The 25,920-nt window shown below is 40.6% G+C and overlaps 1 protein-coding gene across 3 annotated transcripts in view; it reads right to left on the bottom strand.

The window, feature by feature from the left end:
- Positions 1-2,023: 2,023 nt before the first annotated feature.
- The window catches only part of POLR3C (RNA polymerase III subunit C), a 192,042-nt gene continuing 168,145 nt past the window's right edge, over positions 2,024-25,920 (bottom strand). For 2 of the 3 annotated variants that reach the window (XM_086945360.1, XM_086945358.1), the window contains exons 14-15: positions 4,523-4,672; positions 2,024-2,273 (exon numbers count right to left, since the gene is read on the bottom strand). In XM_086945360.1, coding sequence (XP_086801486.1) covers positions 2,192-2,273; positions 4,523-4,672 — 232 coding nt within the window. In that variant the 3' untranslated portion in view covers positions 2,024-2,191. The remainder of the gene's footprint in view (positions 2,274-4,522; positions 4,673-25,920) is intronic. The other variant, XM_086945359.1, reaches the window with a different exon arrangement.

Consider the following 25,920-nt stretch of genomic DNA (forward strand, 5'->3'; position numbering starts at 1 on the left):
GTTTTTAAGGTAGCTGCAAAACGTGGGGCTGGGATTTCTGTATTACATTGCCCATAGTGGCCTGGATGCGGTCGACTTGATCCCTGGCCTCCACCTCAAAAAGACTGGGATGCCTGTTGCTGCTCAAGCACGTATTGGTGTTGGTCCTGCCGGTATCCCTTGCTGAAGCCTCCAAAGGTGCAAGTTTGCTGGGGGAACTATCGCACCGATGGAGTTAGGCCTAGAGAGCTAACAGTGGATTTGCTCCCTTTTATTCTTTCCAGGGCGGAGTCTGCCTTCATTCCAAACACTATGAACATCCCATTCAAAAACATGGCCTTTGAAGGGCATGTCCACAAAGGATTGGAGGACATTGGACGAGAAGCATGTGGAGCAAATAAGGCGTTGTGCCATAGTACCATGCTGGTCTCAACTGCCCATATCAGTCGTATCAAAGCCCGAGTGAATACAGTACTTTGCTGGGTCCAGGCTATTTGTGATGAGATGTTGCAGAGTGAGCTATATTTCATGCAGGACAGCTAGCAAGATGCCTGCAAATCTGGCCCACAATGCAAGAGAGTACCTTCACAAGAAGCACCTTGGTGAGAACATTAGCCTTCAAATCTGTTGTTGGCAGGTAGAGATCCAAAACTTCTGCCACCCTCCTAATCACTGTTGCGAAGGAGGCAGAGCACACTTTTGCCATGATCTGTTTAGGGGAGGGCAGACTTATATCCGGAGATGTATCAAGTCCACTGGCCTTCTGTAGATACAGAAATAGGTTTTGGTCACCACAGGTGGTATCATCAGCATAAGGTTGGGAGGTTTCTGGGTTGAGTAGCAGTTTAGGTGTGTAGTGGGCGGGCCCTGGGTGACGGAAAATGAGATTCTGAGCCCAATAAAACTGTTGGCTCAGCTTCCATCGTCAGTGACATCGGAGAACAGCGGCGAGGTCTGTTGTTGCTGTGTTAGTTGCAGTGCCGGAGACGGCGTCGGACACTGAGCTGAGGCTGAAGCCAGTGAAGTTGGGCTCAAGAGATTAGGTAGGCCTAGAAGGGAGGTCGAATGGCACAGTAGGGGATGGATCCACCAGCGCCAACCTGAATGGAGGCCACCTCGGATCCTTCAGGCCAGAAGGCACTCCACAGGTAAGTAGTGAGGTACCAAAAATATATATTCTCGGAACTGTTGAGACATCCCTGAGGCCCCGGCAAAGTTGTGGCGCATTGGGAACAATTGCGGAATGGATTCTGAGTGGGGAGTATGGCTCCATGGTCCAACCTCTTATGCTTTTTTAGTTTCTTGGCCTTACCTGAAATGCTGGACTTCTAAGATGAACGGTAGCGAGATGGGATCCAGGAAGGAAAATGCATCTACTTCCAAGATCTCGACTGGGACCAGGCCTTGTTTGAATTAATTGAAAATGCGGAGATGGCAAGTTTTGCTTTGCGGCCGCAGATGGTCTTCTGATTCATCTTTGATCAGCAGTCACACGACGCAGTCTCATGCCTTGTACCAAGGCACCTGAGACAGACATCTGGGTGTTTGTCACTGACATTTGATGGTTGTAGTTATTGTAAGTTTAAACATTGTGGTTTTTGGACGGGACATGTCCCTTGCACCCTTGATAGTTTTTGAGGAAAAGAAAAACTGGCAAAATGACAGGTTTCAATGGAGCTCTGGAGCAACAATGGACAGTGTGGAAAGAAAGAACTAACATCCACAAATGGAGATGGTACAGCTATAGAGGCCCCAATGTCACATACAGGCGGAACGTATCAGACGCAGATCTGCAAGCCCCCACCAAAAACCGTATGAGAGAAATGCTATCGAAATTCTCCAGATACAGTCTGGGGCCAACAGTTAGAAGGCTCTCTCAGTAACTCAAAATTAATGTGTGCCAGAACACATGGTGGAGAAGGATTGTACCAATTTTCTTTTACTGTATATTTACTTGTTTGAGAAGATATACCATCTTATTTACAGACTGTGCCTGTTCAGTAATTTACCACTTATGTTCTACACAAAAGTCCCTTGGTCACAGTTATTTAAAAAACCTACTTTATTCTATTGTAGAATAGTAGACTATATGTCCAAAACAATAGGTAACTTTGGAACAAAATGTCATTTTCACAACCATCTCAAAAGTACTCTTCACGGAGGTCAAGTGAGTGCCAGCTCTATACAACAGTAGCCTTCTCTGTATCAAAATTCAAACTTTGCTCTTTGTGGTATCCACATAGGTTTCAAAGATAAATATGGTTTCATCAACTTGATTTTCACTTGCATCCATCCTAGGAGGAAAGAGAAAGAGGTGTTAAACAAAAACATGGCTTTACCGCTACCGACTGTACATAATGCTCTGCATAATATTCTCCAATAACAACATACAGTAATGCTGTGCAGCACTGTATTTATCGGAACCAAATTTGAAAAAACACGCTCAAATGCCCTCCACGCTCCCCCAAAAATTAGCCTTCCTTTAGGCATGCTTATATAGCTACTACTGGAACAACCAGCTTACAGGGAGAGCAAATAACAGGGCAGTACACATGTAAAAGTTGGTATTTATTTATTGTGTTCGATCTAAACAACCAAAGACGACTGAAATACCTTCCACATAGTAGAGAAGACACTGATATCTGATAATCTAGGGAAAATTTTAATTTCAATTAACTAACATCTACTGGTAAATTAACTAGCACTTGTTCGTTGGTAGTACCTGATTTGTGTACGTATCTAATTACACTAATTCTTAATTTATAAATCAATTAATGTATTGGGTAAGCAACTATTACTGTTTCTCATTCCACACTCTTTGGGCCAAGATTTGGTTAATTTAAACATTGTCACTGCTCTTGCTTTGATGGATAGAAGTTGAAATATATATATATATATATATATATTGCTAATTAGCCTCACTTCACTCTTAATATTGTGATTCAATTACCTAATATCTAATCGCTCCCAAACAGCAGGCATGTCTTGCGGATGATAGCGCTCTGTCTCCGCTATTCACATTTCATTAACACATCCATTTTACATCATGGTCAGTTTTGTCTTCTATTCTTTTCACTGTATCGTTGGAACTCAGTAATAGGAACACATTTCTATTACTTTGGTCTTCTAGGGCAAAATATAGAGGATAGGAGGGGTATGAAATAAAAAAGAATTACCAATATCATTCTGCTGTAAATATATTATGGCAATGGCTGCCAAGGACCCTTTTTGTGGAAAACAGATAAATGGTCAAACTAAACTGGGAGATAAGGCAAAGGTATGTAGGGAAAAATGAGAGCAAGAGAAGAGAGGGCCAGTGAGAGAAAGAGGGTGCAAACAGCTAGGCAAAGAGAGGGGGAGGAGAGAGAGAAAGCGCATGCACATCTGCTTTTTCCCTCCAGGTCGTAGACAAAGTCCTCAGGGGCCTTAAGGGCCAGATATCCTTGTGCACCATTTGCTCCTCTCAGAGACTAGTAATTTTTATAAGTTAAGGACTAAGAGTCTTTCTGACACTTGAACTGTTTGCGGTTTACTTTTTGTTTACTTCTGCAATACCCTGAAATCTTGTTATCAAATCATGTTACAGTGAATTGTTGGCTACACTACAATTATGACTACTTTCAGTAAGCTAGCTGGGGGTAGGAAATCGCCCTCGCTGGGTCCTATTTTGATTGACCCGTTCTTACTTCTTTAACTGTGCCGATATAAATCCACGAAAAGCAACAACAACAAAACAATCACTTTCCGATGACAATAAAGTTACAGGTAACAATACACAGGTGGCACACAATCAGGACCTCTGGGGCAGATGCAGGTTACAGGGCATATGTCAAGAGAAGATTCAGTAACACCTGTACCATTACTGCCGCCACTATGGACTAAGGACCAATGAACAAGAACAGGCAGTTGTTAATACCCACTACCCAGGGTATAAGTTTCAGACAGTTTCACAAGACAGTATGCGGGAAACTTGCGCTCTGTGCATTTCGTGGTTCTACAATGAAAGTCTTATGTTTGGTGCGCTTGCCACAGAAGGCTGGGTATTTTGACTGACAATCAAAAGAAGCTAGTAGGACCAGTGAAAGCATTCACATTTTAATTTATATTGGACTTTTTTGCATTGTCTTCACCTTATTTTTTAAAGCATTAGGTGTCACGGAAACTATCATTCCACAGGCATTTTAAAAACGACTGCATGGCACTGCAAAATGGGCTACCTCTCAACCACTTAGCTATATTAATACACGTTTCTTAGATTTTACTAGCTGTGTACATTCCACTGATTTCTTGGTTTGAATATCTTAAATAGGTTTGTGGTATACATACACTGTGAGCTATCTAAAAGTAACTCTAGACCCTGGTAGAGATAATATGCTGAAAATTAGGTTTGGTAGACAATTTTTATTGTTGAGATCACACAAAGGTAGGGCTTCTTGTCATCTCACAGGCACTTTTGGAACATGGCACAATTTGCGATGCATACTTTAGAAATGTGTGTGACGCAATCTATGTTGCAAGGCACAGGGCTTTGACTTTTACGCACCGGTTCACATTGCGTTTGTGGGTCTCCAGTTGCTGACGCTCTGGGGCGGTGATCATCTCTTCAATTTCTTGTAGCTGAGTCTCCTCGGCACCTGTTGCTTGCATGGATGTCAATATGGCTTCAATACGCTGCGACTTCTCCAACAAACGCCTCCCAAGAAAAGCAGTGACAATACGAAAGAGCAACGTGTTAAAGTGAAGCAAGAGGCAAGACAGTTTCTTTCCTGTTCGACAAGAGTCAATCAGATTAGCCCAAATGTTGACCATTTTCACACCATCCTGGTATTAACACAAATGTGGAGCTATTAAGTAAATTATGGAGAAAGTTCACTTTCACTGTATTTTTAAATAATTTCTACAAAGCTCCAAGGATGGCCAGTTTAATGTATTCCTATTGTCTAGAACAATCTGGATTATGCTTTCAAGACTGATATATGCTCTCAGTACGATACTGTGTGTCCAAGATTGACATCTGCCTTCTTGAATCAAATGCGGCTGCACAATTTGAACATGGTCTTGTGACATAGAATTGAATTTGCTCGAGTATGGGATATGCTCTTCTTTGGAATATGTCCTTATGACTGGAATGTACTACTGAATTTGAATTATGCTTTTAAGATTGGAATATCTTCTTGCGATGGAATATTTATCCAGGGTTTATACATGGTTTTGGGATTGGAATGCACTATTAAGAAAGGAATGTGCTTCAATGTTCGGACTATGTCCCCAGAATTGCAGTATGCTCTAAAGATGTGAACAGGCTCTAAAGAGTTTAAAATGTTCTCAGGTTTGTAATACACTTTTAGGGTTGGACTATACCTCAGTTAGGAATATGTTGTATGGATTGGAATAGCTGAATATTTAGAATTAGGACGTGTTGATTTTCAGTACCTCTTTGTATTTTAAAATGTAATCCAACAAAACACAATTTTATGGAAGATAAAATATCAAAGAAGCAAACATTTTTGGGTAACTTTGCAAAAGAACACTAACGTAGGCTTTGTAAAAAAAACACTAACACTTTAAAATCTCAAATGTTATGATTTTCACCTACCTCTTCTTGCCCTTGAAATCCTTGGTTTCACCACTGACAGCACTCAATCACTCCCACCTCACACCAGCAACCTAGCCCAAACTTCAAACTGCTTTCCGCATTTACTGAAGAATACCAAACACTTCTAGACCCCAACCAGCTAAAAATTGCTGCTTGCGCACTAGTCATAATAGGTTAAATTGTGGCAATGCTATTTTAGTTGGAGTTCCCCAGTCATGTCTACCTTAATCAAGACAGCCTTACATGTTTGAGCCTGGCGCAAACAAAAAATTCAATCAGATCTCACAAATGCTGAGGGACCAAGCTGGGGTTTCATTTCAGGACAGAATAAAATTTAAAATCTCTCTTCCGAGGTACAATTTGTATCAGGGCATCTCATTATACATGACAAAACTCTTGACCAACATCAGACTGAGAGAACAAGGGAGCAAAGGAACTCTTCAGCTGGGAAACTCCGAAATAAAAAGCCCATCTGGTACCAAAACAATCATGCACTGATTTTGCACCCAGACTATGGAATCCTGTTCTATCCCTAATGAGGATATATTCGGACATCCACTATTTCAGACATCCACTATTTCATTAAACAACTGAACAGGCATTTATTCTAAATCTCATTTGAACTAATGTGTATTTTATTCAATTTACTCAATCATCTTCTTCCGTCCTATCAGTTCAATTTTTATATTCTATAATTTAATCCGAAAAACACACCATTATGCAGTATTGTAACCTTATATTATATAATGAAAGGATCTGTAACAGCTTTGTGGCACAGCAAAATTACAGAAAAATATAGAAACGCAAATTACTTGCCGAACCCAAGGAAGAAAAAAAATGAGACTATGTCACTTTATCCAATTAACAGATGGAAAATGCTACGTACCCAGTATGCATCTGTTCTTGGCATGTAGAGCTGTAGAATTAAATGCTTATGCATAGATTGCCATCTAGTGTTGGGCTCCAATGTTTGCACTTTGTTTTTCTTCAAAGAAGTCTTCCTAGTTACGAGGTAGGTGACTCCTCCTTTCGGTGATAGTGCGCATGGTCATCGACTCTATCTTCAGATTGTTTTTCCGCAGAGGGTGAGAGAATGGAGTAGCAGTAAAGAATAGAGATGTTCATGTGTATGTATGAATAGTAACAAGAGAACTACAGCAGCCACAGGTACCCGGGGGGTACCCGGGGAGGTGGGTGGGAGCATGAGATTCTACAGCCCTACATGCCAAGAGCAGATGCATACTTGATAAGTAGCATTTTCCGTTTGAGGCATGTGAGCTGTAGATCACATGCTTATGCATAGACTATACAGCAGTCTCCCCTAAGCGTGGCTACCCTGTAGCTGATGGATTTGTCTGAAACAGTGTTTTAACCACATGGCTGCTAGGCGTTTTCCCGTCCTGTGCTGAGATATGCAGGATGCCATTATTCATGACGAGCTGGCCTTGTCATCCGCGCACGGCAGGTATGCGCCATGACGAGCCCAGCTCGTCATTAGCTTCGAAGGGGTTAAGTACTGATTGGCCCACATTAGCTTGCTGTCTGGCTAACACATCTAAACAATAGTGTTTGGTGAATGTGTGTGGTGTGGATACATCAAAAGTGGGAGGTATGGGGTGCACACCTTTCTTCAATATTATTTATCATCCAGTTCCGCAATCTCCTCATTTGCGTGCACGTCGGTTTAGTGCCAAACCCTGAAGGCACGCACCTGTGATACAAACAATGGAGGGGGCAATATATTGCTCCAACCGGCCGCACAGTTGCTTGTCGCCGCATTGGCTATCAATATCTTCACGTTACTCCTGTCAACATATTATCAATCTTTTTCACCATTATTTATCCATCTTCAACTTTTACTCCAATCCATACACGGGTAATTTTGCCTTTTTCTATATTTCTGATGTGAATGCTGTGCCCATCCGGACCTCATGCATAAACATGACAGATGCAATGGGTTCATCCAAAACAGCGTTTATTAAAACCAATGCATTTCGAGCATCAAGTGCTCTTCATCAGGGCATGCTGAAATTAATACAGAGATATATATACATTAGTACCATAAGCAGCATAGAATATAATAAGACATATAATAAATGTCAAATAGTAATATGTCTTATTATATTGTATGCTGCTTATGGTACTAATGTTGACAGGAGTAACGTGAAGATATTGATAGCCAATGCGGCGACAAGCAACTGTGCGGCCGGTTGGAGCAATATATTGCCCCCTCCATTGTGTGTGGTGTGGACCATGTTGCAGATTTGCAGAGGTCAGTAATAGCGATGTTTCCTAAGAAAGCCATAGTAGCCCCTATCTTACGAGTGGATTGTGCTTTAGGGGGTATAGTTAAAGTTCTTTTGGCTTTAGCATAACAAATCTGAATACAGATAATGATCCGCTTAGCAATACCTGATTTGGGTATAGGATTGCCCTTGTGAGGTGGTGCAAAAGCAACAAAGGGTTGTTTCGTCTTAAGAAAAGATTTGGTTCTTTCAGTGTAATACAACAGTGCTCTTCTAATATATAAGGTGTGTACAGCTCGTTCTGCTACAGAGTCAGGTTGAGGGAAGACAACAGGTAATTCAACCGACTGATTTATGTGAAATGCAGATACTACCTTGGGTTGGAATTAAGGATTGGGACAAAGAACCACTTTATCTTTGTGTAGCTTAAAAAAAAGTTCTTATATGGTTAGTGCCTGAAGTTCACCCACCCTCCTCAATGAAGTGAATGCAATGAGGAAAGCTGTTTTTCAAGTGAGGAACTGTAGTTCACATTTGTGCATAGGTTCAAATGGTGGGCCCATTAACCTTGTGAGGACTATATTAAGATTCCACACTGGGGCAGGTGGAAGTCTTGGTGGTATAACTCTTCAGTCCTTCCATAAATGCTTTGATTACAAGCACTCTAAAGAGCGATAAATGTTGCCTATTCTGAAGATAGGCTGCAATTGCAGCGAGTTGCAGTCTGATGGATGTATAGACCAGTGATGACTGCTGCAAAATGTAACAGGTAGCAGATAATGTTTTTTATGGAACCATCAAGAGGGTTGATATTATTTCAATAGATAACAAATGGCTTCCATTTGGCTGCGTAGCAGGCTCATGTGGTAGGCTTTCTAACCTCCCTAATAATGCCCATGCAGTCTGGTGGAAGGTTCAGATAACCAACCTATGGCTTCAGGAGTCAGATCGCGAGGTTCAATTGTGTGGGATCTGGGTGTTTGGTTTTTCCATGGCTCTGTGTGAGGAGACTGGGAGTTAAATGTAATTTTTGATGCAGTACAAGAGAGAGTTCCAACAGGGTTGTGAATTGAGGTTGACATGCCCATGTTGGAGCTACCAGTATTCTGTATGAGGGATGTTTGTCTGAGTTTCCGAACCGCCGATGGAATGAGTGGGAGAGGCGGAAAAGCGTAAGCAAATATTCTTGACCAGTTCATCCATAGAGCATTGCCTTTGGACAACGGGTGTGGGTACCTGGAGGCAAAGCTGGGCATTTTGCATTTTGGGGTGTTGCAAACAGATCTATGTGAGGGACTCCGAAGCTTGGAAGTATGGGTGGAGACCTTGAGGGTGAAGTTCCCATTCATGTATTTGATACCTCTGTCTGCTGAGGAGGTCCGCAATCTGATTGTTGACTCCTGGGAGGTACACGGCTAGGAGATAGATATTGTGGTGAATAGCCCACCTCCAGATGTCTTGAGGTAAGTGGGACAGTTGGAGAGAGATTGTCCCCCTTTGCTTCTGTATGTAATACATAGTTGTCATGTTGTCGGTTCGAACCAAGACAGCTTTGCCAGAGAGGTGATCTTGAAAGGCCTTGAGAGCTAGAAAGATCGCTATCAGCTTTAAATGATTCATGTGCAGCATTTTCTGTTGGTGGCTCCACAGGCCTTGCACTGTGAGTTGTTGAAGATGAGCTCCCTATCCAGTTAGGGACGCGTCTGTGGAACTGGGTCTATGAACAGCCGCATTTTAACAGATTTTGGGTGTTCCACCATTGTAAAGAGCGATGAGTACGGCTGTTTACCAACACTAGATCGGGTAATAGACTGTGTGACTGGTTCCACTGACTGGCTAAGCCTTCTTGAAGTGGACGCATGCGCAGCCAGGCATGGGGAACAATCATGATGCAAGATGCCATTATTCCCAACAGTTGCATAAACACTCGAGCTGAATGTGATTGAGTTGCTTGAAATTTGAGCATCAGCACCTGAATGTTTCGAATTCTGGCTGTGTTGGGAAATGCTAGAACCCTTTTGAGTATCCAGTTGGAGCTCCTAGGTAGTTCTAAATTTTGTTTGGCTGAAGATGTGATTTAAACACATTGACTGTAAACCCTAGCTGGTGAAGTAACTGCATAGTTACGGAAGTATGTTTGCAGCATTGTTGGTACGTGCTGACTTTGATGAGCCAGTCGTCCAGAAAGGGGAAGACATGTATGCTCTGTCTTTTTAGATGCGCAGCTACTACTGCCAGTCACTTTGTGAAGACTCTGGGGGCAGTGGTGACTCCAAATGGGAGTACCTTGAATTGGTAGTGTTGACCTGCTACCACGAAACCGAGAAGTTTGCGGTGAGCCGGATGGATTGGAATATGAAAGTAGGCACCCTTTAAATCTAGAGTAGAAAGAAAGTCACCCTTTTGCAAAAGGGGTAGAACCTGTTGAAGTGTTACTATGTGGAAATGGTCTGACTGCATGTAAAAATGTAGTTCTCTGAGACCTAGTATTGGTCTGAGAGAACCGTCCTTTTTGGGAATTAGAAAGTAAAAGGAGTAGACGCCCGCCCCCTGATGTCGTGGTGGTACGGGCACTATAAGCAGGGATTTTACCTCTTGTTGAGAAGGTGTATGTGATCCGGGAAAAGTTTGTGCGACTTTGGAGGAATGTTTGGAGGAGTGTTGATGAACTCCAGGCAGTAACCAGAACGGATAACTTGGAGGACCCACTTGTCTGCTGTTATTGACTTCCACTTTGGTAGAAATTGTGGCAGTCTTCCCCCCCCACAGGTGTTAAGTGGTCGAGGGAACTATGGGCAAGTCACTGTTTTGTATTAGAGGCGGAGGTACGTGTGTTGGAAACTCTACCTCTGCCCTTGCCGTTGTTTCCTTTATAGCCACCTCTGAAGTAAGTTTTGGAACCTGAGGGTTGGTTATTGCCCTTAAATGTGGATGCAGTGTCCAAGGAAGTGGTTTTGGACCCTGCTCGATAAAAGGAGCGCCGAAAGGAACCACAGCCTTGTATAGACTGAAGGGCTCCCATTGATTTAGCTACTTCAGTATCTTTCTTCATCTTCTCAAGTGAAGAATCAACCACTGCCCAAACAGGTGTTCTTTATCAAATGGTGTGTTAGATATTGAGGTCTGAACTTCTGGTTTGAACCCCGATATGCATAGCCAGGCATGCCTTCTTAAAAGGACATTAGTGTCCACTGCTCTGGCAGATGTATCAGCCACATCTAGGGAGCATCTAATTTGATTGTTGGAGATTAGTTGTCCCTCACGTACCAGGTCTTGTGCTTTAGATTTATGCTCTTGGGGTAAAAATTGGATAAGTTGTTCCATTTCATCCCAATGCGCACAGTAATATCTGGCTAGCAGTGCTTGTGTGTTAGATATGCGCCAGAAGTTAGCTGCCTGGGAAGCTATTCTTTTCCCTGAAGCATCGAGGAGCTTTGACTCTATCTGGGGGTGGTGCATCTCCAGTAGTCTGGGAGTTTGCCCTTTTGAGTGCCTTAGAAAAAACGAACGAGTCTAAGGGGAATTGTCCTATTATGTAGACTGGATCAGATAGTGCAGGTATATATTTTTTATCCACCCTAGGGGTAAGGATACGTGCCCTGACAGGATCCTTAAATATGTAGGCTACATGTCTGGTCAGGTCATTCCTTGAAGCATGGGCAACATATGTGTGGATTTTTGTGAGCTGTTTAATGTTTCAAAGATTAAATCCTCTTTGAGGATTTAGTCTTTATGTAGCTGGACCCAATGGTAATTGGCAGCCCTGCTGATCAATTCAATGTATCCTATGCTGTCGTTTGGTGGAGAGGGCTGGTAGGGTATAGGTCAGGGTCATTGTCTGTGGGCGAGTCAATGTTATAGTCATCTCACACATATACTGGTCCAGGCTGATTATCATCATGAGTATCATCCCGTCTCCTTCACCCTGATCCTCAGGTATATATGGTGGGGAGTGCTCAGGTGAAGTTGGCAAAGGCAGAGACTGAGGTAAAGGTGGTGAAGGAAGAGAACGAGGAGGAGGGAAAGGGTTTGTCCCGACAGTCCTTTTCTTTAATGGAATGTGGTACTCTTCTTTGGTAGAAGCCCCTCTTTTCAAAGCCACTTTGGTAGTAATGTGGCCTGTTTTTGGATGTATGACCAAAATTTTCTGTTTTGGGTCCGGTTTTTCGAGAGGATCACCAAAACTATGCTTGTTAGGGGACTTTAGTGTATCAGTCTGTTTCGGCGCCAAAATTTTCGGTGCCGACGGTTTGGAGGCTGGGGTCTTCGGATCCGAGGTGGTTTTCGGTGCCGAGTGGTGATAATCGGAGCCGGACTTGGTCTCCGATCCCGAAGGCTTTGGCTCGGTGCCCGTTTTGGAATGGGGCTTTTCGGTGCTGGAAGGCTTTTTGGTAGGCTTCGTGCCGGGGTCAGGAGGTGGGGCGTCTGAAGCGCGGTCTCGGTGCCGACCAGGGCCCGAGGGCGCGGGTTGGTCCGGAGCCTTCTTCTTTGGTTGAATTGGGGCGAGGTAGGGTCTGCACTTACAGTACGTTGTCCCTGAAGGATGTCTTCATCCTGTTCGGAGTCATCCTCGGAGAGGGAGTTCGGTTCTTGCTCTTCCTCTGCTCCTATACGGTTGTCAGCCTCTTCATCTGATTCAGGTCCGAAGAGGTCCGGAATGGAGCCTGTGTTGTGTCTCTGCATGTTGCGTCGTTGGAGCCGACATGTCGCAAAGAGTCTTTTTGAATCGTAAAGCTCGTCACGCGTTCAAGTCCTGTTCACTGGGTTCCGGTGAGAGACACAGGTTGCACACCTCGTGTGAATCGGAGCGCGGATATTTCTCGTGGCAATGAGAACAGAATTTAAAAGGAGTTTGTTCAATCGACTTTGAATCGAACCAGGGGCTTGGCCCGACGGCCTCCCACTAGCTCTCCGATCGAAATGAGTTTACTGTAAGAACCCGATACACGAAGAATGGATAACGCGATCGAAAACAATACCGTTAAGGTTGAGTGTTGTACACACCGAGAGAAACCGGAGCGCATCGAGTCACTTCCGAACCCGATGGCGGGAAAAAACAATATGAAGATGGAGTTGATGACCACGCACACTATCACCGAAAGGAAGAGTCACCTACCTCATGACTAGGAAGACTTCTTCGAAGAAAAACAAAGTGCAAACATCTGCGCCCAACTCTAGATGGCGATCTATGCATAAGCATGTGATCTACAGCTCACATGCCTCAAACTTAGTTTCACATTTTTGCATGAATATCTAAAACTGTCTGCGAAAAGGCATATTCTTTACCATCTTAATTCAATGGCAATTACTAATTAGGAATTTGTAGAAGGGAGTGTGGAAGTTACCTAATGGCTGTTGCAGAGTGAGTGGGTCATACAACTGTAAGGAGTACCCACACATCCCATGGAGGCGATGTTCTCAATAAAACAATCAGTGAGACAAAACTGGTGAGGCATTCATTATTTCTGTGCAGCCCCCAAGAGGAAGAGGCGTTCTGCCTCGAAACGCGTCGGGGAATCAAGCAAGGAACCAAAAACGAAATGGATGCAAAAAACTGCAAGCAGCCTCGAGGCTTCTAAACCAGATGGTAAAGAGCTGCATCGTGTGACCTTTGTAAAGCTCAGGGCATTTGAGAGGAAGATTAAGTACACGGCAGTCCTGACCGTGGCAAAGGAGCACCATTTCCGATAACTATATGGAAAGGCTAGGAAGGAAACCCTTTCTTTCCGTGAAAGCGTGTAGTTCTAGGCAAAACGAAGCCTGCAGTTTTTGAAATCCAGCCTACTTAAAGATATAACAAGCTTCAACAAACAATACAGAGACAATGAACTTTCAAAATGAACTTTTAACACAATACTCACCCTAAGAACTACACGGACCATCATGCCATCGGGCAACCGTGTGCCACGCCCATGGAGGCGATGTTCTCAATAAAACAATCAGTGAGACAAAACTGGTGAGGCATTCATTATTTCTGTGCAGCCCCCAGGAGGAAGAGGCGTTCTGCCTCGAAACGCGTCGGGGAATCAAGCAAGGAGCAAAAAACTGCAAGCAGCCTCGAGGCTTCTAAACCGGATGGTAAAGAGCTGCATCGTGTGACCTTTGTAAAGCTCAGGGCATTTGAGAGGAAAATATATATATATATACATATATATATATATATATATATATATATATATATACACATATATATATATATATATATATATATATATATTACCTACTGGCGGTCGCCAGTAGGTATATATAGTTAGGATTTTTTCCCTATGGGATTTCTGAAAATTCTATGCCTAATAACTTTTGCGTTCGTGGACGGAATTGGCTGAAATTTTCAGGAAAATGGCACATTTTGTTTCTGAGCAGACCTTGAAAATTTGGGGGGGTTTTGTGGAGGGGGGGCCGAGAAAAAAGGGGGGTCCCAAAACGCCTTTTTCCCATGTTAATTTCCATAGGGCGGTTGGACTCACTTTTAGCCCGAACGGCTGAATGGATTTTCACGAAACTTGGCAAAATTGTAGGGACTGTTAGCCCGATGTGCCTTTGCTAGGTCTCAATATATGTGCTTCAGTGGATTTTGAGAAATTAACGTTTAAATCAAGATATATATCTGTAACAGCGCTCCGGGCAGCGATCCGGTTAGCGAACCTTTCGCGTATCGGAACTTTGCGATGCGAAGCTGATTGGCCCTCCGGTGTCTGTCAACATTCTAAACAGTCCGGAGCGGCCGCCATCTTGTCTCTCGGTAGGATCGAGAGACAAGAGGAGGCCAAAACAAAGGGGGAAATTACCATAAGGGGGCATAGTAGATCCTCGTTGACCCCCTAGGTTTTATGTGGAGGTTTTAAAAGGGCCTAGGAGGGTCCAAAAAAAAAAATTTTTTTTTGCGTGGTAAGCGCCAAGTTCGCGAACCGGATAGCTTTCTGGGCAGCGAACTTTATGGATAAAAGAATGAAAGACTTTTCTAATACTGTATGTTAATTGTTTGTTGTTTTTCTTGTTTTTTTTTGTTTTCTTTATTTATTTATTTTTTTTATTATGATTGTGTTTCATACTTTATTAAATTTTCTAACATTTCATTGTCAGAAATGTCATAATTTATTATAGGGTGTAATTGTTTTTCATTTTGAAGCAAGTTGTCTACTGCTTCAACACATTGTAGAAGTTCGTGGTCTCTACTGTCATCCATAAAGTCATCAAGTTTGTCTTGGCTGCTCTCCTTCAGTTCAATCGAAAATGAAACTTGCTGCTCGCCTTCCATTTTGCCTGAAATTTGGATTAAAAAAATATATATTAGTAGAGATAGGGCACTGTTGGGATTAATTTTAGATAGGCAGTTTTTATCAGTGAATTTATCTTTTGGCAGTGTATAGTATGAGAGTGGAAATAGGACTAAAAAAAAGTGTATGTGATTTAACCAAGACACTACTACTACAGAGGGATAGTGTATATGTAGCAGAAAAAGTCTACTATATTAAGTCATAGTGCACAATATATTAAATTATAACTTACCTTCACAAAGAAGTTGAAGTTTTTTGAAGCTTTTGAAATAGGAGGTACAACAAGAAGTAGTAGTCAAAATGGCTGTGTTTCCTTCTCTCCCTTTATATATATACAGGTATATAACCAATCAAATGTCAGGTAATAAAAGTAGAAAATGAAAGTAACATTTTCATTGGTTGTCAATTCCAACAATTCAGATGTGTTTTGTGAAGTAATTTACCTCACGGTACTTGGAGAGGTCTACAGGCTAAATGGCTAAATGGAATTTCAATGAAATTTGTGAGAATGGAAGGGATTGTTATGTAGTATGAGCTAATCTATATTTGGTGAGAGTGTTTCTAGTCGTTATTCTGTAAATTACTTTCCCGCCTTTTTTTAGGACCGCTTTCCGGGAAGCTGCCCGGTTAGCGAACCTTAAGCGTCACGGGAGTCCACCATTTTGTGTTTCGTTCGCATTAAGATACAAGATGGAGGGCAAATAATGTTTAGAATGGGTAGAAGGGGTCATGGTAGACTTATCTTGACCCCCTAGGTTTTCTGAGCGTGGCTGAGGAGGCTTATATGTGCGGAAAAAAATTTTTTTTTAAAAAAATTCCGCGAGGTTAGCTTTCGGTTAGCGAACCGGGTAGCGCTCCGGGGAGCGAATTTTGTGGAAAATTAGTGAAAAAAGTTAGAGAAAAATAATAATTGTGAGTGATCAGATGTAGGGTAGCTCTGAGAAGAGCTTTTGGGTTTATGGTACATTTAGGTACTTATAAGTAGGTACCAATGCAGAGTCTTAAATTCAGAATGAAAATTCTGTTGCCCTCATCTGAGAAGTGAACTCCATCTCCTCTGTAGATATCTTGCATGTAGTAACGCAAGTTATTGTTGTACAGAGAGCCCATTCCATGGTCTCTCATGTAAGCTGAAACAGATTTGTTTACATGCTTCCTCGCTTTCTCAATTTGTGGACAAAATTGGTTGGACCACCTCCATTTCTGTCTTTGGCATATATTGGAATATACCAAGGCAGTTTGAGGAAAAAGTGCCATTAATTGCTCCAAGGTGTCCTTTAAAAGCATTTCCAGACCTACCCCTGTCAAAGTGCCCAAATCATTACCTCCACAGTGCACTATTAACAGGTCAGGTTTTGGCAAATGCATAAAGGTTTTCACCAATGGTATCAATTGGTGACATTTTAATCCTCTTTGGCCCAACCACTTAATTTCCACATCTTGTAAATTGAGGTTGTGTAAATTTCTGCTCTCAGCATACCTTTGAGCCCAGTGGATGTAACTATGTCCAACAATCCAGACGTTAAACATGGTGGAAGAAGGTTGTTCTGCAGTCAGATGAAGTGTGGTAATGAAAGGGCAGTTGAAACAGTAGGAGTTTCTAAAGAAAAAAAACTGTGGATTTACAATGCTAATGATTCATTAGCAGTGATTGGTGCATTTCCATTTCTGAAAACAGAAAGTTAGGGTGCATGGATGTGTTCTTTGAAAGATGTAATTTGAATGGTCAAGGAAGAAACATTTAATGAAAGATTGCACTGGATACGCAGGTGCACTGAGAGTTCAGAGTTCAATTGAAACATTGTTGTGTGAATTTGCAAACATGAGAGGTCTTCCAGGAGGTGGTTGCTATGGAAACAAGGCAGACAGGGCAGAGGGGGGAAGGGTTTTGATTTGAAAAAAGTGAGGGAAGAGGTATGATTGGCTAATATGAGAGATATGTGAAAAGAATATCTGTATTTCTGTGCTTTCAATAGCTGCAGCCTTTGGAGTGCATCCTTTTTCTTCTGCTGAAGACAATTTGGTGTATTTCTGAGACTGTTTTCAAAACTCAAAAAATATTTGCTAAGGTGAGAAAAGATTTATTTAATTTAGATAGAGAATAGTATGATTTAAGGAGAAAATGATGAAGAAAGCTGTGTTTTTAAAATGTGGTTTTGTCTCTAGTGATATACTAATAGAATTAGTTTCAAAGAGAAATTATAATTGCATATTTGGTGTAACATTCTGGCATGCAGTTACACAAGATATTGTAATACATGGAGGCCATTTCATGGTCTGTTATGTAAGCTGAAACAGATATGTTGCTTTTAAAAACGATTTAAGAAATCAATTACATTTCTAGATATGTACTGCTAGAGCTTCATAGGTTGTTTTGGGCCATATTTATAAGGTATTTGAGTGTCTAAGATGTTGTGTTCGCCTTTTAAAATGTAAAGTGTTCCTCATGGGACAAGTGTCTTGTAAATACGCTCCCACTTGTGCTTGGCAAATTTAGATTTTGATTATGGGAGTTACCTAGCCATGTTAATAGTGTCCCAAAAATGGTGCTAGGGCATTCCAGAAAACACTTTCATGTGTCTCAAGGACATTTTTAGTCATTTCTTCATGAATGCAGGTATACAATTGATTTATATGCTGTGTTTAAAAACGAATTTTGAAATGAATTAAATTTCAGGATATGTACTGTTAGAGCTTCATAGGTTGTTTGGGGTCATATTTAGAAGGCATTTTAGTGTCTTTGAAGTTATTTTTCCCTTTTTAAATGGAAAGCGTTCCTCATGGGGCCCTGAGCAGTTCTTAGCCATGTTATTTAATAGGAAGTGGATAACATGGCTAAGAGCATTTGCTGGGAAATGCATGAATATCGCTGATTTTTCTGCTATATTCATGCATTGTGGCCGTTTTTTTTCACATTGCTTCATAGGTTGTTTGGGTTCATATTTAGAAGGCATTTTAGTGTCTTTGATGTTATTTTTCCCTTTTTAAATGGAAAGCGTTCCTCATGGGGCCCTGAGCAGTTCTTAGCCATGTTATTTAATAGGAAGTGGATCACATGGCTAAGAGCATTTGCTGGAAAATGCATGAATATCGCTGATTTTTCTGCTATATTCATGCATTGTGGCCGTTTTTTTCACATTGCTTCATAGGTTGTTTGGGTTCATATTTAGAAGGTATTTTAGTGTCTTTGATGTTATTTTTCCCTTTTTAAATGGAAAGCGTTCCTCATGGGGCCCTGAGCAGTTCTTAGCCATGTTATTTAATTGGAAGTGGATAACATGGCTAAGAGCATTTGCTGGAAAATGCATGAATATCGCTGATTTTTCTGCTATATTCATGCATTGCGGCAGTTTTTTTTCACATTGCTTCATAGGTTGTTTGGGTTCATATTTAGAAGGCATTTTAGTGTCTTTGATGTTATTTTTCCCTTTTTAAATGGAAAGCGTTCCTCATGGTGCCCTGAGCAGTTCTTAGCCATGTTATTTAATAGGAAGTGGATAACATGGCTAAGAGCATTTGTTGGAAAATGCATGAATATCGCTGATTTTTCTGCGTTATTCATGCATTGCAGGCCTTTTTTTATCACATTTGCAAGCATTTCTTAGCCATGTTATCCAATGGGAGGTGGATAACATGGCTAAGAGCATTTGCTTCAAAGGTTGTTTGGGGTTATATACCATTTTTGGGAAATTATTAACATGCCTATCTAACTCCCATAATCAAAATCTAAATTTGCCAACCGCAGGTGGGAGCGTATTTACAATAAATTTGCACCATGAAGAATGTAAAATAGCATACTAGATACTCAAATAACTTATAAATATGATCCAAAACATCTTATGAAGCACTAGTAGTGCATATTTCCAGAAATGTATTGGTTTTCATTTAATGATTTACTTCATTGGTAGGCCTTCACATGTTTTTTTACCTTGGTTTTTTTTCAGTGAAAATCTTATCTGCAACCATGTGTTGGCCTCACCTCAAATAAACAAAACAGGTGATGGACTGAATGTGGATCAATGACACACATTCACCCCAGTCCAAAGATCTGGGCCTAAACAAACCTTTAGATAGGCTACATCTTATCGTCATCCTGAATTAATGATTTAAAATATTAGGGAGTGATTTATGAGTGTTGTATGCCTGTTTTGTACCATTGAGTGTCATTTTTGTGATGCAGTGCTGGTGGAAAATATTTGCTATGTTAAATAATTAGTACAGCATTAAGTTTTAGATGACTGTTATTTATTTACTGTTTGGTAATAGTGGTTAATAACATTTTATATTATATTTTTTCACAGATTCAACTGCAGATTCTTTCATAGTTTGGAAAATGCCTTCCAGAAGTCGAATACGAAAGGCTAGAAAACGTCAAAGACAGCAGGATGATGTTTTATTGCAGCAGTCCTCTTCCCCAAATACTTGTCAAAACACCAAGAAAGGTCCGGGTAAGAGCACGAAATCATTCTTAAGAAATATTTGTAGTAAAAAAAATTTTGCTCAAAAAAATGTGTCTCTTAACAAAAAGAGAAGTAATTTAAATGGAAAGGAGAGACCCATCACAAATGTTACTGGTAGAGGAAGAGATAACTCTGTGCATGATAGTAGAAGGAAACAACAGTTTAGGGACATTCGACAACGAATGTTCCGTAATAGGATATTAGTTAATTTATTGAAAAATATTAAAAAGAAAGGCCAACAGAAAGCGGCATTTTATAGGAAGAAGAAAAATGTAGAGAAAATTATTGATCATGCTTTTGAAATCAAGCGAAAGTTGTTTATTTTGGTAATCAATAGAATTAGGAAACTAAGCAAGGTAATTTCTGATTTCAAAACAAAAAGTAGATGGAAGAGAGTAGTAAATCGTACTAACTTTTGTGAAGTTTTTTCTGGAGAATGGATGCATAGTTCAAGTTCTGAGGCATTTTTTAATGAGGAGACTTATTTTCAGGATAATGATTTGGTGCATGCAGTTGACATCAGTGGTCGAGCTTATGAAGTGAAGGATGGTTGTCCAGTTGAAAAAGAACTACTTGTGACAACAGAGACAGAAGAGGCGCTAAGTGATGAGGTTTTAGGAAGACGTCCTAAGGGTCCTGTGTACATTTGGAAGTGTAGTTCTATTTGCAGTGTGCGACAGGTTTCCATCAATTTGCTATGTGATTTTATACGGACATTTAATAAGAAAAGTTTGAAGCAGAAAATGAAGTTGTTGCAAGATTTAGATCCTTGCAGAGTGAGACAAATGACAGGTTTGCGTGGTCATTCACTGGCTTGTCTTTCCAGGAGAGTATGCCAGAGTGTTTTTCATCATTTCAGGATGCTAGCAGTGCATCATAATAAAGTGAGAAAATTAGTGAGAATGTTGTATTATGCTAAGAGTCCAGCAATTATGCTTAAACAGTTATGTGCTGCTCTTTTGCATGGTTCTGAAATAGATGTGAAGAATCTTTGTGAAGAAATTGAGTTTTGTTACTTTGGTAGTAAAGATGAGAATGTTCAAATTGACCCTGAAGTAGAGGGTAATGTGGAAGATAATGTACAGGTTTCCAGTACAGATAATTTTCAGAAGGAAATTGCCACGTTTCAGATGAAATCAAGTGAGAGGCCTAATTTCACTTGTGTATGTTGTCGACGCACTTATTATAAGAATCAGACTAAGGTAGTGGATTTATATGCAAAAAGTGAAAGGGAAAATAATAGTGAATGGAAGGATTTAGCCACATACTTGATGGTAGAAAATTATTTTGATTTGGGATCGGATCAACGTGTGTGTACTTATTGTTGTAATAAATTAAACCAAAACCAGATGCCTGCTAGGGCAGTTCATAATAATCTGGAATTGGTTGAGATTCCTTCTGAATTGAAGGATTTAAATACTTATGAATCTATTTTGATTCAAAGTATCCATCCCTTTCAGGCTATTGTAAGAATGGAGCCAAAGACAGGGAAATTGCCTCCAGCAGATTTACAGAGAGGATTAAAGGGAAGAGTTGTTTATTTGCCTCTAGATTTGAACAAAAACATTAACACAATTGGAATAGAAAAAGTGGAAGAGGAACCTCTGGTTATCTTGGTTAATGGGGTTCCGACAAAGAATAAGAAAATATGGCAAGATTTAGTGGATGTTAGGAAAGTCAAAAAGGCAACAGTGTATTTGAAGAAAAATAATAAGTACTATAAGAATGTATATGTTGCAGAAGAGGAAGTAAGTGATGAAGAGGATAGCGATTTGTGTGCTGGCCAAATTGAGAAAGTAGAGGCCTCTAAAAGTGAAGAAATATATGAACATTATAGTGTTCATCCTTTGCATTCCAAGGAAGTGATGGGGAATGCTATTGAGTTGTTTCAAATGAAACAAGCCAAAGGGAGTCCCATTAGTGTTTGGGAGGAAAGTTTGGAAGCTCGGTGTTTCCCACAGCTATTTCCCACAGGTCAAGGAGGAAGATATGATGAGCGACCTCGTGAAATTCCTGCGTCTGAATACCGGACTTTACGATTGTATGCAGAAGATCCTAGGTTTCGGCAATGCATTCCCTATTTGTTTCATCTCCTGTTTGAAAGCGATCTGTCTGGACTGTCATATGCAGTGAACCACATCTTAAAAAGTGGTATACAGATGCGAAACATCTCGGCAAGTGACTTTATGCATAAAGTCAATGTCCAAGACAGTATTTTGGATTCTCACTTAATTAATCTCATGGCGTGTCAGCGTGGTACTAATGAGTACTGGTACCGTCGTCATGGTGACTTAAAATGTATGCTGAGGAACTTAGGAACTCCGACATGGTTCCTCACTCTGAGCTGTGCCGAGTATGGCTGGGATGACTTACTTGAATTTCTACGAGAGGCAAATGGAAATATTGAAAACATTGAATTCAAGACACCTGGAGAACTGTGTTCTTTGGATCCTGTGAATGTATGCAGGTACTTCAATCATAGATTTGAAGCTATGATGTCTTTCATCACAAATAAAAAGAATCCACCTCTTGGAGAGGTGTTGGATTTCTTCTGGAGAAAGGAGTACCAAGCAAGAGGTGCCCCTCATATACATATGTTGCTGTGGATCAAGGATGCACCTAAATTTGGAACAGATCCGGATGACTTAGTGATGAATTTCATCGAACAGTATTCTACGTGTGCTGTTCCAAACGCAACGGAGAAGAAAAGTCTAAGAGAACAAGTTCTACGTTTCCAAAGCCATCGTTGTGGAAAGTACTGTCGTCGTAAATTCAGAAACAAGGACAAGTTCTACACCAAATGTCGTTTCAACTTTCCACGACCGGTGATTTCTAAAGGAAGAGTGAACAGTTTGATGTCTTCGCTGCGACATAATGTGACGAGGAAATCACCCAAGAATACATACAATTTGAAAAGGAACGAAGAGTCCAAGTACATCAATGACTACAACCCAGTGATTTTGTCCATGTGGAATGCCAACATGGATATACAGTTTGTGGCTGACAACTGTATGGCTGTGGCTCGGTATGTGACATCTTACATCACCAAAAAAGAAAAGACCGAACTGAAGGATATGTGGGAGGACATTTCCCATGAAAAGAGCCTCAGCAAGAAGTTGTACAGTTTCAGTCTGAAGATGTTGTCGCATCGAGAAATCGGAGCTTACGAATGTTCTGATCGATTGTCTTCAGCAAGTCTCTATGCCAAATCCAGGAGTCTCGTTTGGGCGAGTCTTGGTCTTGCTGCAACGCGAAATCGAGTTCTAAAACCTGTTCGGGAAATTGAGTATTTGGCAGAAAAGGAACCAAACAGTACCGACATTTTGAAGACCAACATGTTGGATACATATTATCCAAATCGAAGCAGTCACCTTGAGAATATTTGTCTATATGAGGTTCTCCAAAATTATATATTCAAGAGGAACATCAAAGAAGATATTGAGAAAGGAGTGTATGCTGTAATTGGAAGTGAGGGATGCCTGGTCAAGCAAAGAAAATGCCAATTAGTAAACCATCGAAAATTAAGTGGCGAATCTCCAGAAAAAAAGGAGTTTTTCTATTTAGCACTTTTGCAACTTTTCAAGCCTTGGCGTGCAGAAGAGGAACTGCTTGGAGATTTCCTCTGTTACGAAGACTCTTTCAATGCAGCCAAGGAGTCCATAGAATGTCCTGCTTTTTCTAAATATCAAGAAATGCTAACTTTGGAAATTGAGCAGGAAGCAACGATTGCAGCCGAGATTGCCAGAGACAGTTCTCAGGACAGTCAGAGTTCTGTTTCATTGAGTCAAGATCCACTTGGAGGACCTATTATCGAAAATGAAGCTGCCACTGCTATGAATGAAGTAGAAAGAGCCATGGCACATGCTCAGGAGGATTCAGTTAACTTACAAGACTTGGAAAAACAACTCAACGTTGAGCAGAGGAAAATATATGATGAAGTTACCAAGGAAATTGAGCACGGATTAAGTCATGAGAAGAAAGAGTGCTCGTGTACGTCGTTGAAGCCTGTCCGACTGTACGTGAGTGGAGAAGCGGGAACTGGAAAAAGTTTCCTCATTAAAGCAATCTCTTGTTATTTGCAGGAAAGGACTGAGTCATCGCTGTCTTGTGTTGTCACCGCTCCTACTGGACTGGCAGCACATAATATTAAAGGTATTACTTTGCATCGTCTATTGATGCTGCCGGTGGAGCATGACAACAAATTACAATACAACAAGTTATCTGGAGATGCTTGCTGTGAAGTTTCAAGAGTTTTGAGGAAAATGAAACTACTTATCATTGACGAAGTAAGCATGGTTTCCAATGTCATGCTTGCCTTTGTGCATTTGAGAATGCAAGAAGTACTTAAAACTGAATATGATGTCTTATTTGGTGGGAAACACATTATTGTTTTCGGAGATCTTCTACAGCTGACACCAGTAAAAGGTCAACCTGTGTTCAAAATACTCACGCATGAAGATACCAGGAAGTGCCTAGGGAGCATTGGCAACGTCAATATATGGTTAAACTTCAATTATGCAGAACTGCATCAAAATATGCGTCAGGCAAAGGATGAAGATTACAAGAATATTCTACAAGATATTAGAATTGGAAAAGTGACCGAGCATGGGAAAGAAGCTTTAAATGCACGGTTACTGTCAAATTTGTATCCCAAACAAGATATTGTGCCTGAGAATATTTTTCAGAAAATTACTGAGAAGAAATCCGGGATATGTCTCATGCCAACTCTTGCAGAATGTGCCATCTTCAACAACAAAATGTTGAATTTAGAAAAGCAAGAGATTGTGAAACTTGAAGCTATCGACAAATTAGAGCATATGGGATCAACAATTATTTTGTCAGACAATTTGAAATCAAAATTGGATTCATTAGAGAAGACTATATCTAAAACAGCGGGTTTTGAAAAGACTTTGAATGTGTGTTTAAATTGCCGAATTATTTTGAGAAGGAATTTACATGTAGAAAGAGGTCTGGTAAATGGATCAATGGGTAATGTTGTTGATTTTGAGAAATACAGAAATAGAGATGGAATAGAATTTTTAAAAATTAAATTTGATGGCATTGAGGAAGTACAGCAAATTGGTCGTTGTTCTGCTAGGTTTTTGCTTGTTAAAGATTTATATGTTCGCCGTAAACAGTTTCCTGTTTGCTTGGCATATGCGGTGACAATCCATAAATCGCAAGGTTTAAGTGTAGACTGTGCATTGGTGAATATTGGCAGTTCTGTGTTCAAGGAGGGTATGGCATATGTGGCATTGTCACGAGTTAGAACTTTATCGGGATTGTACTTGATTGACTGTGATGTCACAAACATTTGTGCGGATCTAGATTGTGTTAAGGAATACAATAGGTTAAGAAGAGAGTATGCGCCACATTTGCCTCAATATCCTTTGTTTGAGAAACGTGTGGTAGGCCGCAAACGTAGAAATAGCAGTAATAGTAGGGAGGTTGTTGCAAAAAGACTAAAAGTCAATGAACCGAAAATTGTTAGCAGAAAGAAAGTGGATTCTGTTGAAGATGTTGTCGGTTTTCAATTTGAAAACAGTTCTGGTGTCAACTGCTATGCAAATGTAGTGGTTAATGTTCTCTTTTCACTAGAGAGTTTAAAAGAACAGATTCTGTTGAATTCTGAACAAATTTTATGCTGTTTGTTGAATTCTGTTTTCGAGAAATGTAGCAGTGATCGAACAAAAGTAGAAAGTGTGTCTGAAGTTCGTTATCTGTTAGATGAATGTTCAGGTCAAACAGACTTCTCTGAAAATAATCAGCAAGATTGTCAGGAGTTTTTAATGTATATGCTTGATATATTGCAAGTTGAGGGTGTAGATGTAGATCACCTGTTTGGGCTTTCTTATCAATGGCAGCATGACTGCGAGAACTGTATGGTATCAAGTACTACTAGTGTAGACTCAGAAAGATTTATATATTTAACTTTGCCAGACAGTAAATCAGTCTCCTTTAATAAGCTAGTAAATGCAGCGGATCACAACATGGAGTGTAGCCAATGTAAATGTGATATGATGTCAACATTATTTATACGTAGATATGGCCAGTATGTCATTTTAATGATGCAACGATGTAGGCCTGATGGAACAAAATTGTCAACTTTAATAAAAAATTTTGTGGCTTCTCAGCTGTCAATATCAGGGAGGACTTTTGTTACTGTAGCAATTATCTATCACGATGGTCCATCAACAACATCAGGACATTATACAGCTTACTTAAAGTCTGGAAACGGCTGGTCATTCTGTAATGATTCTGTTGTAACGTTCAAAAAAAAATTGCCGTTTGACCTTAAAAATTCTTACCTGGTGTTTTTAAAACCAAAATTTTAAGTAGAGGGAATGTAAGTCTGCAATGCT

Source organism: Lissotriton vulgaris, chromosome 12 (genome assembly GCF_964263255.1).
Source record: "Lissotriton vulgaris chromosome 12, aLisVul1.2, whole genome shotgun sequence".
Lineage (NCBI taxonomy): Eukaryota > Metazoa > Chordata > Amphibia > Caudata > Salamandridae > Lissotriton > Lissotriton vulgaris.